This window comes from Diadema setosum, chromosome 15 (genome assembly GCF_964275005.1).
Source record: "Diadema setosum chromosome 15, eeDiaSeto1, whole genome shotgun sequence".
NCBI lineage: Eukaryota > Metazoa > Echinodermata > Echinoidea > Diadematoida > Diadematidae > Diadema > Diadema setosum.
Window position 1 is genome coordinate 27,711,421 of NC_092699.1, and position 13,524 is coordinate 27,724,944.

Sequence of the window (13,524 nt, forward strand, 5' to 3'; positions counted from 1 at the left end):
GTATACCATTTGACAATTACTTCCCAGTTACTATATAGGTAACATCCTATCCATGACTTGTACACCTTTACGGCTTCGAAAGTCAATACGAGGGTCACAAACTTAACCCCTTTCTATACACTGTAGTTGCCTTGTTGTGACCTGCGGAAGTTCATGTTGATAGAGATAGATGGAGAAGACTTATCAGCATTTTAACCTTAGATCGATGAGTCAACAATAACTCTTTCAACTACCTCACTTGGAAAATGTTTACTGTTGGACATTCCAGGGTAAAGTCCAAAGTGTACACATTCTACCACATTACGACGCTTTGTACGAATCTCTTCATGTCATTCGTTACAATGCAGGTCCAGACGATTGCTTGTGTATAGTGTCTATGACAAAAGGTAATCATCCATCCGTAATGCAAGTGATTGACGTCACGGCAGATTGGATGTCTTCACGGAAAACAACATCACTCCATACCGTTTATTACACCAATACAATGCAGTCTGCAGAAAACCGTTTGGTTTACTGAAAGGAAAATTACTTCCACTGTACTCGTCTACATTGACGACCTCTAATAGCTGTTCATCATTCTGCAGGATAATGATTGTGACTTGTGGTTATTACCAAGGGTAGACTTCTTTAGGTCTAACAAAACTTTTCAGATCGCACTTTTATATCATTTCACTATCACGACTAGATTTCCTTTCATATACCTTGGTCGACAAGAAACACAAAAATTCGCAAATCACGTCTTTTATTCACTTATCTTTCACTTATCAGTGATATTTGCAATGTTACAGATAAATTACAGGTTATTTTGAATACTGGTGATGTCAGCGTATTTATGTCTGCATATGTCTGCATAATACAATATGACGTTAAACGCCGGTACGTTTTAATTCAGAAATTAAAAAAAGAAGAAGATACAAGTACCAAATGCAAATACTTAAAGTAATTCAACATTTTAAATGTGAAGATAAGACAGAGTATAAATTTGGTCTTCACAAACGAGAAAATTGATGCATATATTACCGGCATATTGCTGTAGTTCGTGGAAAGAAAAGTGATGTAAAATTACAAGTTCTTTGTGCTATTTGGGTGTTATCAATGATAAAATATCGTTCAGGGCATACACACATTGATTTGATTAAAAAAAAAAATATTAAAAGTGTATCGAATCTTACATGAATAAAAATGCTTTCCATGCACATTATATTCAACTCATTATTTCCTAAGCCATGATATCAAACCCAATTGCAATATCGTACCATTGCTTGGGCTAATACATAAATTACCTTATAATCAGATTATCTTGTTTGTAGTAAAAGCTGGCAAAATAGTGAGTGTGTCATGCCATCTTTCCTTTACTAAACCCTTTGAAAATATTTTCGGGCTGAATGATTATAATATTAGTGTATTCATGCATTATTGTTTTGACAATTGTATTCCTTCCAGCCTTCCATACTTGTTTCAGTAGAACAGGGAAATCCTTTCATATTATTGGAAAAATCCTCTTATTATCACCTACCTCTTGATAAAACAAAACAATATTGGTTTAAACTACTTTATACAGAGTCCCACAAACTTGGAGTTATTAGCCTGTAGAAATCAGATTAATAAGTCTATCATTAGATATTTGTAACCGAAGATTTAAACTATATTGTTAATGAAACAAACGAGACTTCTGCATTCAGGTGTTATATTGTATTAATTGTCTTTATCTTAATGTGTATAGTTTGGTTAGTTTGGATTCTTTATGAATTTTGCCGTATTGATTCAAATGCCCTCCTGGTTATGGCGGCAGCTGTTCCTAAACTTCGTTTCCCGGCCGTCTCCATAGTCTACCCTATTTATTTCTGATGTCGATTTGAATTTATGTATGTGTACTTTCTCAATATCTGATTTTTAACAAATCAGATTGTACAAAATAAATATGAAATTGATAGTAAATTGAAAATACCATTACTTCGTGAATTCGAAAATAAGTAGCAATATAAGTAATAGAGTACATGACAATAACTTAAGAATATAGGTACAAACGAATGAACAAATATATTTGGATTATATACTGGGGTTGTCTTCAGACTTCATTTTGTCATCATCATTGAAATCATGGATAATATTTCGTTCGTATATATTCCACAATTTTAATATCAATGTTGTAACAATGTACTCTGCCCTTGGGGACAAAACGCAAGAAGTTCCATCCAATTGCAAATCCAAGACACAAAGAGAATTAAGTGAAGCTAAACTTTGCATGTTTTCGCACCTTATCAATTTGTCGTTGTTTTCAGTGCAGACGGATGTGATCCGGTGAATTAGGATATCCTTACGCCATCGTTAACATCGGTATGGCTCACTTCAAGAAACACAAAAATGAGGACCTCCATCATCAAGTTATCGAGGAGAACAAAGGAGAAAAGATAGTGAGTAAAATGTCCTTGATATCATCTTTATAACGGTTAACATGCTATCAACTATTTTCCTATCTCCTTTCATCGACATTGTCCAATTCTTATGATCATCTGTAGGGCAGTTATGGTGAATTTAAAGACATTAGCCATGCACTATAAATTAAACTCAATCAACGTACATGCGTTTATCATTGTGTACAGCAGTGTATCAATGTATGACATTAGAACAACTTGGGTTAAATGTCTGGTTTGCCACATGGCGCGAAGAAAAATAGTCCCTTCCACTTCTTCCTTTTCTTTTCTTTGTTCCAGTGCTTCAGGCGTCATCTGCATTTCCCCTTAAGATGGAAAATTTAATTTTCACAGGTTAGGTGGTCCTTGTGTAGAGACAGAGAGGGGGAAAAGGGGAACCGTAAAATCTAACTCAATTCTAATTCTAACCCAGCAAAGGGTAGACATAAATAAGACATGGTAAAATCAAGTCTGACTTTTGTGAACTAAGAAAATCTTTGACAGCAGCTTGCCTCGTATGATGGATGTGATATTGCTGCACCCTTGCCACACACGTTCTCCAAAGGTTGCAGCACTGTAACAAATTGCTTTTCAAAGCCAGTCTCTAGAGAAAATTCCATGTGGTGAATTTATATTCTATTTCTGTAAGTCGACACGTAAAAAGTCGCATGAACATGTGCTTAAATAATTTGTTGTGTATTTCGGTGTGTGCATTTGGATGCTAAGAAAAAAAAAATGACTTCATGGACTCCATGGGGAAAGAAAAACGATTTCACCATGAAATTTCCCACTATAAACAACGAAATGCAATAGAACATATTCATTTGTGTCCGGTACACAAAAAGGCATTCAAAAACGTTATCAAGTTTTAAGGTTTTTCTTCTTTTTTTTTTTGATAAAAAGTGCTATATAAATATACAATCAAGATTGTTTGTTCATGTTTAATCTATACTGTCGATACTCAAATTCTTCATCAGACGCATTCACCTCATTTCACCCCATTAGCTCATTGCTTTTAGTTTAGGGATTTTCCCCTTTAATTGAAATTTACAAACATTGTGATCTGACAGACAGTTACGCTCTTGGCAATGGTTAAACAAAGTGACCCCACAAGCAAATCTCATTTTTAAGAAATAATCGCTGATTTGGCAGAAAGCTCAGTAAACTCTAGGAACACTAAAGTGTTATAACTGTTCAACAGGTGTTGGTATTTGGAATGGACTGGGCAGTCATCAGCCTCAGGGTCCAAAGATATCAGACAACATTGCATATCAGAATACAAACCCCTCAAAAAAGTCCTGCAATTCCAATTTGATGTATCATATTTTTCTTAAAATTACATTATTTCATTCAAATGTGACATCATAAGAAAGCATGATTAATTTTCTTTACAACAACTCACTTGTTTACATAATGCATTCCTGGAATGCACAGTAAGACCGAGTATGAGGAAAAGTCAAATGTGAAATGTTGCAAAATAGAGCAAACATGTTATTTCAAACACTATAATTCCCGTTCGCTTTGTCGGTTCAGGGAAGGAATGTGCTTGAAAAGAATGCATTGTGAGATTAGATTCCAGGCTTCATCCATGAATCAAAAACTGCAGTAGTATCTGCAGATTAAAATTAAACATAAATGTTGACCAAAAGTCATCTAATGTCTTGGAAATGGGAGTTTTTGAAAGTGCTCTCATTTCAGCATTGCTTATTCCAGTGGCCTTTTTTCATCAAAACTGTACATTATCAATAGCAGAATTGTTGCGACTTTTCACTTTTGATCTGTCCCCATACTCGGCTGTTTTACACATACCGAGAACACCCAATCATAGCAAGTGAGGTGTCTTAATCAGGCTTTTTATATCATATTTAATGAAGTTAATGTGAGTATAAGAGAAATATGACATATCAAACTTTAATTGCAGAACTTATTTTGAGGAGTTTAGGAGTAGTTTGGAATTGATTTTGATGGATATAAGGCATTCGATTTTTTGCGCATTTTTCACAAAAGCTATTCATCAATGATTTCAACCATCATAAGTTAACTTGATCAAGTACATGTCACAATTAGAATGTCTCTCATACAACCAATATACATATATATATATATATATTGTAGCCTTCTCTCCTTCTGTCGCTAGTGTATATGTTGTTATACGCTGTGTGCCATCCGGCCCCGGCAACTAGCTGGAGAAGGGTCAGGATGGTCCGAGCTAGGCTGGGGTCCGTTTGGTTGAAATATACAACCAGGCGTGGAGAACGGCGTTGAAATGTACCATATTGCTGGGTTACTTACTACCAGTCTATTCCCATTACTTGCTTACTACCAGAATACTACCAGTCACAATTCATCCAACGAAGATACCAGTACCAGAGCAGCTCATCCAATCGCAGATACCAATACCAGTGCAGCTCATCCAGCGCAGATACCAATATCAGATACCATCAGTTCACTCGCATATTACCTAAGCAGCACCGCAATTGCATTGCACTACTCACCGATACTTATGTTATACTGCAGCAGACTTCAAAGGAAATGGTCCAGGCAGTAGTGTACACTTCAATCAACGCTTTATTAACATTCAACAACACTAATCATCCACACTTTGGCCCGTACCCGGGCCCACCCAGCTACTTGGCCTGTATCATCCAGGCCCACCCAGCTAATTCATTACTAATTCGACCTGTTCTTATTCTCTGACCGCTATATTTCCGAAACAGTTACGCCTTTTACTTACTGACCTTTTCCTCAAATACTAACGCTTATTAACCCTCCTCATCATACGGAAATGATTAGATAACAAAGCAATAACTGTATGAAAGATTATTACTGAACATAATCGCAACTCCAACAATTATTACCCCTCTTAAATTTCTATCAAAACAATCCATAATCGTTAGTTTCCCTGAAACTGATCGATTCATGATCGATTGCTAAAATAATCGATCGATTATGTAATCTATCACGGAACTCTCAATATTTGACAAATTTTCACCGTTTTCTTACTAATACACTAATCTGCCAATTCTTCATTGGTTACAATATATATATATATAAATGAGAAATGAAAAACACGACTAGTTATTTCCCTGCCATTGGGCGACGTACTTTCAACAGTCGTTGAAATCATAACAAAACAAGCAATTATTCCTTATTGCACAAATTGAGTACTTCAATCTTTCCTTTAATTTTATATTTTAACAATTGTATTGTTTTATTTCCATTTGATGAAATCTTGCGTCGAGTTGATAATTTTATTGTAAGTGATTGACAATTGCTCTACATTGACGTAAATAAGCACTGAATTGATCAGTGTTTTAGTAGTAGCCGTCCAGAAGAATTCATGGGTATACTCGAGCAGGATTCGAACCTACGACCTCCTGATCACCCGACAGGCGTCTTATCCACTAGACCACCGAGCTTCCGCCGACTGCCAATGCTAATAATCTTTATATCATCCAGCGTGCACTGTGCTATTACTATTTGATGTTTTTGCTTTTAGTATCATTTAAAGATATCTATATTCTTTTTTATAATCTTATATATGTAAGGGATCCTTCCAACATTTTACTCCCTTTCATTCTATGAATTCCCTCCTTCCACGCATAAATCTAGTTATGATGAGTAAATAACGGATTTAACTTTTATCATTCTCTCAAGGAATGCTGGGGCTACAAGAAGAGCGCTCTCCAGACAGCTCTAGTGTACGCCGCAGGAGTTTTAACCTGTGGCAGCCTGTTCATCATTGTGTTCTATTGGAAGCCAGACTGGGGTTTGCGTCTAACTCATACAAGGTGCTCACTTGGGGAAGCAGACGGCATAGTGGTGAAGGTATTTAAACCAAGACATCAGGCTCCCCCATCCCCCCTCCCTCTATCAACAACCGTCATATCATGGAGATTTATGAATCCATTTTGTTGCTTGTCACTTCCAATCTGTTTGCATAACAGGGCACAATTTGGCAAGTACGCTGGAAGGCGTCACATATTCTTCATAATTACACACATACATGTTTGATGATGACGTATTGACGTATTATATGACATGTATTAAAGATTGTCCAAATTAAATCAAATTAAATTAGATTAAATTATTGTCGTGTTGCCTATAAAAGAGGGTAATATGCAGTGTATTCAATTATGAACCCTCGCCAGTATAACTCCCATTCGCTTGAATGTACTGCTCCATAATATGAAATACATAATTGGCCCAAAGTGTGCTAGCTACAAGGAGAATTGACAGTACCCCAAGTACCTTTCCCTCCTATGAACTACTTAGCCTCAACAATAATACAAAGCATATTATCACGACGTGACTAAACTCTGATATGTAAGAATGATTGTGCCTACAGGCACTCAGCATTCTTGGCTACAACTAATGAGGAAGAAGTAGTCTTCAAAATCATCATGTGATGCACAGTTCTCTGACAATGGTTCCAATCATGTCGCTGCAGGGATTCGGGGGAACTTGAATATCCTCCCCCACCTATTCCTGCACTCTCTCCAGTATCACAGCCCACTCCATGCACCTGTTGAGTTGATGGCTGTGGGTGCGCATGAACAAACATTCTAGTATGCGCCATGATATAGGTGTTCCTTTATACTTCCATAGGTGACCCATTGACTCTCGCAGGTACGGCGACCCTCCGGCTAGGCGTACCTAGAAATAAATAAAGAAAGAAAGAAAGAAATGTGAAAAAAAAATCCACATTCACTCAAATTTTACATAAACATGCACATACAGACATTCATGCTCACACACACGTACAGTTCTCACGATGCATGCTGATTTTATGGGAGACATACCTGTGCTTGATGACTTGAAATAGAGTCATCATTAATGGTTTCTCATCATTTGGAGGTGATTGAAGGTGAAAAGAATTGCCGAATCAATGAGAAGGAAAGCATCTTGATTGAATTTCCGAAGAAGGTGCCTATAGGGGGATGGTATATGTTTTCCTATACCAAAGAACCAAAGCAACATGTCAGCTTCACATACGTTTCTTTAGTTGGGTTTGGACATTAAAGTACTTTGTACCCTTTGAAGTGTACATTATACTATCATACTATATATATATATATATATATATATATATATATATATATATATATATGAAGAGCTTGTTTGTAAAAACCGATAAGTCCATATTTGCCAAATTGAGATATTTGCGATTAAAGGTCAAGAAAAATAAAGAGAATAATAAGAAAATTTTTGCTTCTTTTGACCATAACTTCAAAAATATACCTTTATATGTAGTGACCAATATATCATTTAAAAGGTATTATTTTGTACTTTATGAGAGAGATCATACTTCAAAACCTTCAGAAATGGACTTATCGGTTTTTGCAAACAAACCCTTCATATATATATATATATATATATATATATATATATATATATATAAAATATCAAAGGTTTGGGAAATAGTATTCCACCGACCCAAAAGAAGTATCGTCTTTCTATCTTCTTTGATTTAATAGAGCTTTCGGCTGTATGATTTCATCAGCAATGATCGGGATATGTTCGTGATGAGCTGCGTGTATAGATTACATTGTTGGCGTTATCTATTCACAGTTGGCACGATATTTTTTTTTTTTTGCATCGATTACGCTTTTATATATATATATATTATATATAATTATATATATATATACATACATACATAAGAGGTTTGTTTTGTTTGTATGCTATCGACTGAACAAGCATTATTTGGCGATTTGCAACTCATTCATCCATTTTTCTTGCCAAATCCCCTTCACAGGATAAATTCCAACGAAATCACCGTGTATGGATACGTGAACAACGCGTGAAAGATGGGAAAGACGAACAAAACGAAGGGTGCGTTGATTAAAGGAATGATAAATCAAAGTTAACGCCCGATACACATTTATTTCTTGGTTATGTCATGTTGCAGGGTAGGTGCTTTGACTATATACGTAAGGTGATTTATCCTTTAAAGAAATTATTTACTATAGGCAGCATAGGTCCAATGTATGTACATTCATATTAAGGTGTAAAGACTTAAAGGAAGAATAACTGGAAAAAGAGCTTGATTTGATTTGAATTTCAAATGAATTCAAATCAAATTTTGAATGATCTATCCGACACAATATACAGGTAATTACGCCTCGCTCTATCGGCACGTCTTGCAGCGTATTTCTTTTTCATATAAATTTGTAGGGTCAGAGGTAACTTGTATTTACCATTCTTTGATGTCTCCAAAGAAATAAATTAGCATACATTCTAAGGGTAAGGAACAGATCACATATTTTGTAAACAAAAACATACCTTTTAATCAAATCAAATGGGGAAAAAATGTCTTAAGTGGAAAACTTATACAAGTTGTAAATGACTATACTTTCAATTTAAGCAGCAGCGCATTCCGTGCATCACAGTATGTTGGATAAATTATATGTAGAGAAAAAAAATAACAAGTGAGACCATCAAAGAAGTAAAATTTATCCATTGCCTTACCTGTCGTCTGTCTGTTCCCATATTCCCGCCAAATTCATATGCACTTGTAGAGAGCACGTGTCCCTGACGACGATTCGGGCTGTTACTAGGCGACACCTTGAACTTGACAACGGCAGCATTCGATACTTCACGTTCCAAAAGGTCAAATATCTATGGGACCCGAACGTCCAGCTGTTCTTCCCTTTAAGGTACCCAATACTGATTTTACATAACACAGATATATAAAAACACTTGCACAGGCATATGTAAACACAAATGTATTTAAAAACAGCAACGTTTTGCTTCCGCTGTGTTACCTCATTTTATTGACATGTTACAATGTTGTTTGGTTATGTATTCCTCTCCGCCCAAACATGATGCAATATTGTTTCTTTCATTGTTGCATTTTTTTTCTTATCATAAGAAATTTACGAGAACCAATCAGTATGGAAATTGAAGTATTATGTGTGTTTGTTCGTGTGTAGTGCGTCTGTGTGTGTGACATATATTACGTCGTATACACAATGATATTCATATGTCAATAATTGTAATGTTGCAAATCGCAATCAATTAACCGACATACTATTCAGCGAAACAGTCTTTTGTGGGAAGAGGTTTTTTCAGTACTGGGAGAAGATTTGTATCAGACAAGGGAAGTGGGGGGGGGGGGGGGGAGGTATTAGGGGTTGGATCGGGCAATACCCTGATGTCATGATAAATGATACATTAGGAGCAGTCACCGTGTGCACAAATGACAATAACACTTTGGTGTTGAGACATACTCGATGCCTAAAAATATCGCATGTTTCTTCTCTTTCTCCCTCCCTCTTTATATGTTTGTGCCCTTCCGTAAATAACGAATGCGCTGGCAAAAAATGTCTACGTTTTTAAATCTTTTCATTAGCTCTATATAATGAGCCTTACGTGACATTCATTTGTGACTCTGACTAAATTTATACAGAAACGAATGCAAAACGTATCAAAATATACAGCAGTTGAATTGTGCGATTCTTCTGAATGCGGTAGATGTAATTTTGCAAAAGAATGAAGCTTTTCACCTACTAGTCTTCCTTGTATAAGTACTCCTACTCTTTGGATCGTTGTCATGGCAACGACCTTTGACAGAGGACTCGCCCAAGATGTGCCGTGTTCGGAATTCCATTCACTCCACTGCCACGGGCTGAATGAATATCAAACTACTGAAAGGTGAGACCTTCCTTTTTGGTGCAGGTCACGAGCTCGACACCCCACGAGTCATACTGGCCACGAGTTATACAGCCCACGAGTCATACTGCCCACGGGCCACACAGCTCACGAGTTATAGAGCTCACTAGTCATGCAGCCCGCCAGCTAGGCACTGCACTAAAAGTGAACAAGGCCCACAAGCTCGACATTAACTAAAATAGGCCCACGAGCTACATGGTCCAAGAGATATAAACATTAGGCAAATAGGGCCTAGTCAGGTTTACTCTAGTGTCTTGTTAGTGGGATTGTCATTTTGCTCGTAGGCTGTATGACTCGTGGGATCTATGACTCATGGACCTTTTTTCGATATCAAGCTCGTGGACCGTATGACTCGTGGGTGTGGAGCTCGTCTGATGACCACTTCTATTTAACTTCGGAGTCTTACACCGATTTCCGTCAGTCTTCCTACATACATACTGAGGACGTCTCAGTTGTGGAGTTCACTTTCTACCGACATGCATTTCCTTTAAATCCCAACGTAGACAAAATTAAAAATCGTGCTAGTTGATACATAATTAGTATGTTGTAAGAGAAGCTATTCTGACACTTCTGTATGTGGCTCATCGTTGGTGATTATAGGACTACTTTTAATCACATTTTAATGACAAAAATTAAGCCCACTTGAAATGATTTCAAAAATTAAACACTTTTATGCTTGCTCGTTACTTTGTATTAAAATCAAGGCAATTGGCATTTAAAGGGGATGGCTAGTAACTGATCAGTGGGAATCAGTGAGATTGCTGAGGGATGATTGTTCCAATCCTTGTGGGATTCATTTAAGAGTACATTATATATCTATTCTTGTGTGAAAACTATTTGCTTCAGAATTGTCTCATATTCAAGTAATGTGCAGTTTAATGTTTCCAGGTAAGCGTCCCTGGTCAGTGACGGGGCATTAAACTGCACATTACTTGAATATGAGACCGTTCTGAAGCAAATAATTTTCACACAACAGTATAATGTACTCTTAAATGAATCCCACAAGGATTGGAACAATCATCCCTCAGCATTCCCACTGATTCCCACTGATCGGTTACTAGCCATCCCCTTTAATGAATTCCTCTATTGTGTTCCTGTGTATATTCCTGTACAGTTTGTGATCATGAGGAAGAGACGTTGGCCTCGGTGCGAATGAACGGATTTTGCTCTGTTTTTGTACTCTCTCTTTATAGGCGCCAGCTTTACGGGTGCAATGAGATCTTCATTAGGGTCCGTCCAATCCTAGTCCTGCTTCTCCGTGAAGTAAGATCCTCATGTTGCATCTTATGTTTATTATTCTTAAAGGAGACCCCTGGATGATTTTCAGATTTTTACATTTGAACAACTATGAATTAGTTATACTGGGGACAGAGTTTCAGAATTTATGATAATTGGAATGAGGAATAAGAATATTTTCAAAATTCATGACAAATTGCCATGAATAAGGATGATGACATGGAAGGGTCACCATAAGAATGCATGAGTTGGGGCTTAAGGAAGCAGAACAAATAGAAGGCATGCATAGATTATACACAGGTGAACTCGCAAGCAAGCGGTACTGTAACGGAATTATACTGCTACATTTCTGAAATATTTGAGCCTCCTATGTCATCATCCTTGTTCAGTGTAATTTGTTTAAGGTTTTTCAAAGCATTGTTTCTCTGTTCAAGAACCACAATAAATTTCACAAATCTGAGTAATACATGGAGCTGTTGATTTATGTACTACACGATGTGAAATTATGAAAATCGTCTGGAATGCCCCTTTAATTATGTGAGCAGCGTTTGCAGAAACGCAAATTTAAAAAAAAATCTTGAAACCCCCCCCCAAAAAAAGAAGATTGCATGAGTCTGTCTAAATGACACATCTCTGTCTTTTGTGATTTTCTTTTCCTGTCCTCTTTTCTCAGTCTCGTTAGTTCTCAAGCACTGCCTATCGTCTGCACTCACATTATCACTATACACATTAAAGCACACTTAAAATCTTACTCGTAGATGCTCACTATTATTCAGCTGCTCGTTCACCTACATTATGTATATACCCACGGAAGTATACTCTAAAATATGAATATATATTCACACGTATATATATATATATATATATGTATATATATATATATGAATATATATTCACACGTATATATATATATATATATGTATATATATATATATATATATATATATATATATATATCTTATTTCAACCTTAATTAAAATTTCTCAAAGAAAGATACGCCAAAATATCAAATTATGCAACATACAACTGAATGAGATTAGGCCTTATTAGTCGGACTTACAATAAAAGCAGAATATCAATTACAAAAGATTATGAAGATCAGTTTTCTGGATGTATGTATGTGCTCGCACAATCATCATGATGTGTGTGATAATCTGCGTGTGTGCTTGCTACTAACATACTTTAGAATATATAGCTGCATGAACAAAAAATGATGAGCTGATTAAAGTTTAGGATTTGCTCTCTGTAACACTAACACTTTGCAGGTTATACACCCGTTCTACATCTTCCAACTTTTCACCGTCATCTTTTGGTTCGCTATCAACTACGTCTACTACACCCTGTGTGTAATTGTGATGTCAATGGTGTCAGTGTGTGTGTCGCTCTACACCACGAGAACGGTAAGTACTTCAAATCCCTCATTCCTCCAACCATGATAGACACGTAACAATGATGTACATGTATGATCTTTTGGTACTCTTATCTGCTACGTCTGCTACACCCTCTGTGTAATTGTGATGTCAATGGTGTCGTTGTGTGTGTCGCTCTACAGTACAGCTCTACGGTAAGCACTTCAAATTCCTCGTTTCTCCAACCATGGTAGACATGCAACAATGATATAATATTTTGAGATGAAGGAAGCTAATTTCTCCTTCCGATGCATCGGCGACGACAATTTCTGCGGCGTTGTGGCATAGTGGATAAGACTCCCGACTCCCAATCGGAGGACCCGAGTTCGTTTGCTGCCCCGTGCTTACGCCCTTGAACAAGATTTTTTTTTTTTTTTTTTTTTTTTTTTTTTAACCCGCCACGTCCCTCTTGACCCAGGTGTAGGAATATGTACCTGGAAACGCTAGGGTAATGATAATGGCAGTGCCTCTTGTTAGAGCGGTGGTAATACTGAAGAGGCTACCCTGGATAAAGTAGACCTTGTTAATAGTGGGGGCACTATGACACAGTGGATAGGACTTTTGACGGTCAATTGAAAGTCCTGAGTTCTAGTCCCGTTAAGTGCCTATATATACGTCCTTGGACAAAAATACTTTCACCCACCATTGCGTCTCAACCCAGCAGTATGAATGGGTACTTTAGTACCTAGCAACGCGAGGGTAATGATAATGACAGGGCCCTCTGGTAGAGCAGTGGCAACACTGAAGAGGCTACCCTTGATAACGAAGTCCGCATCATTAATTCACACAGG

General features: G+C 36.9%; 1 protein-coding gene across 1 annotated transcript in view; it reads left to right on the forward strand.

The window, feature by feature from the left end:
- Nucleotides 1–13,524, forward strand: part of LOC140239343 (polyamine-transporting ATPase 13A3-like) — a 46,615-nt gene that overhangs the window by 4,299 nt on the left and 28,792 nt on the right. Inside the window, exons 2-8 of the mRNA XM_072319220.1 lie at nt 2,283–2,414; nt 6,072–6,242; nt 8,173–8,249; nt 8,936–9,073; nt 9,990–10,070; nt 11,282–11,351; nt 12,590–12,724. Coding sequence (XP_072175321.1) covers nt 2,340–2,414; nt 6,072–6,242; nt 8,173–8,249; nt 8,936–9,073; nt 9,990–10,070; nt 11,282–11,351; nt 12,590–12,724 — 747 coding nt within the window. The 5' untranslated portion in view covers nt 2,283–2,339. The remainder of the gene's footprint in view (nt 1–2,282; nt 2,415–6,071; nt 6,243–8,172; nt 8,250–8,935; nt 9,074–9,989; nt 10,071–11,281; nt 11,352–12,589; nt 12,725–13,524) is intronic.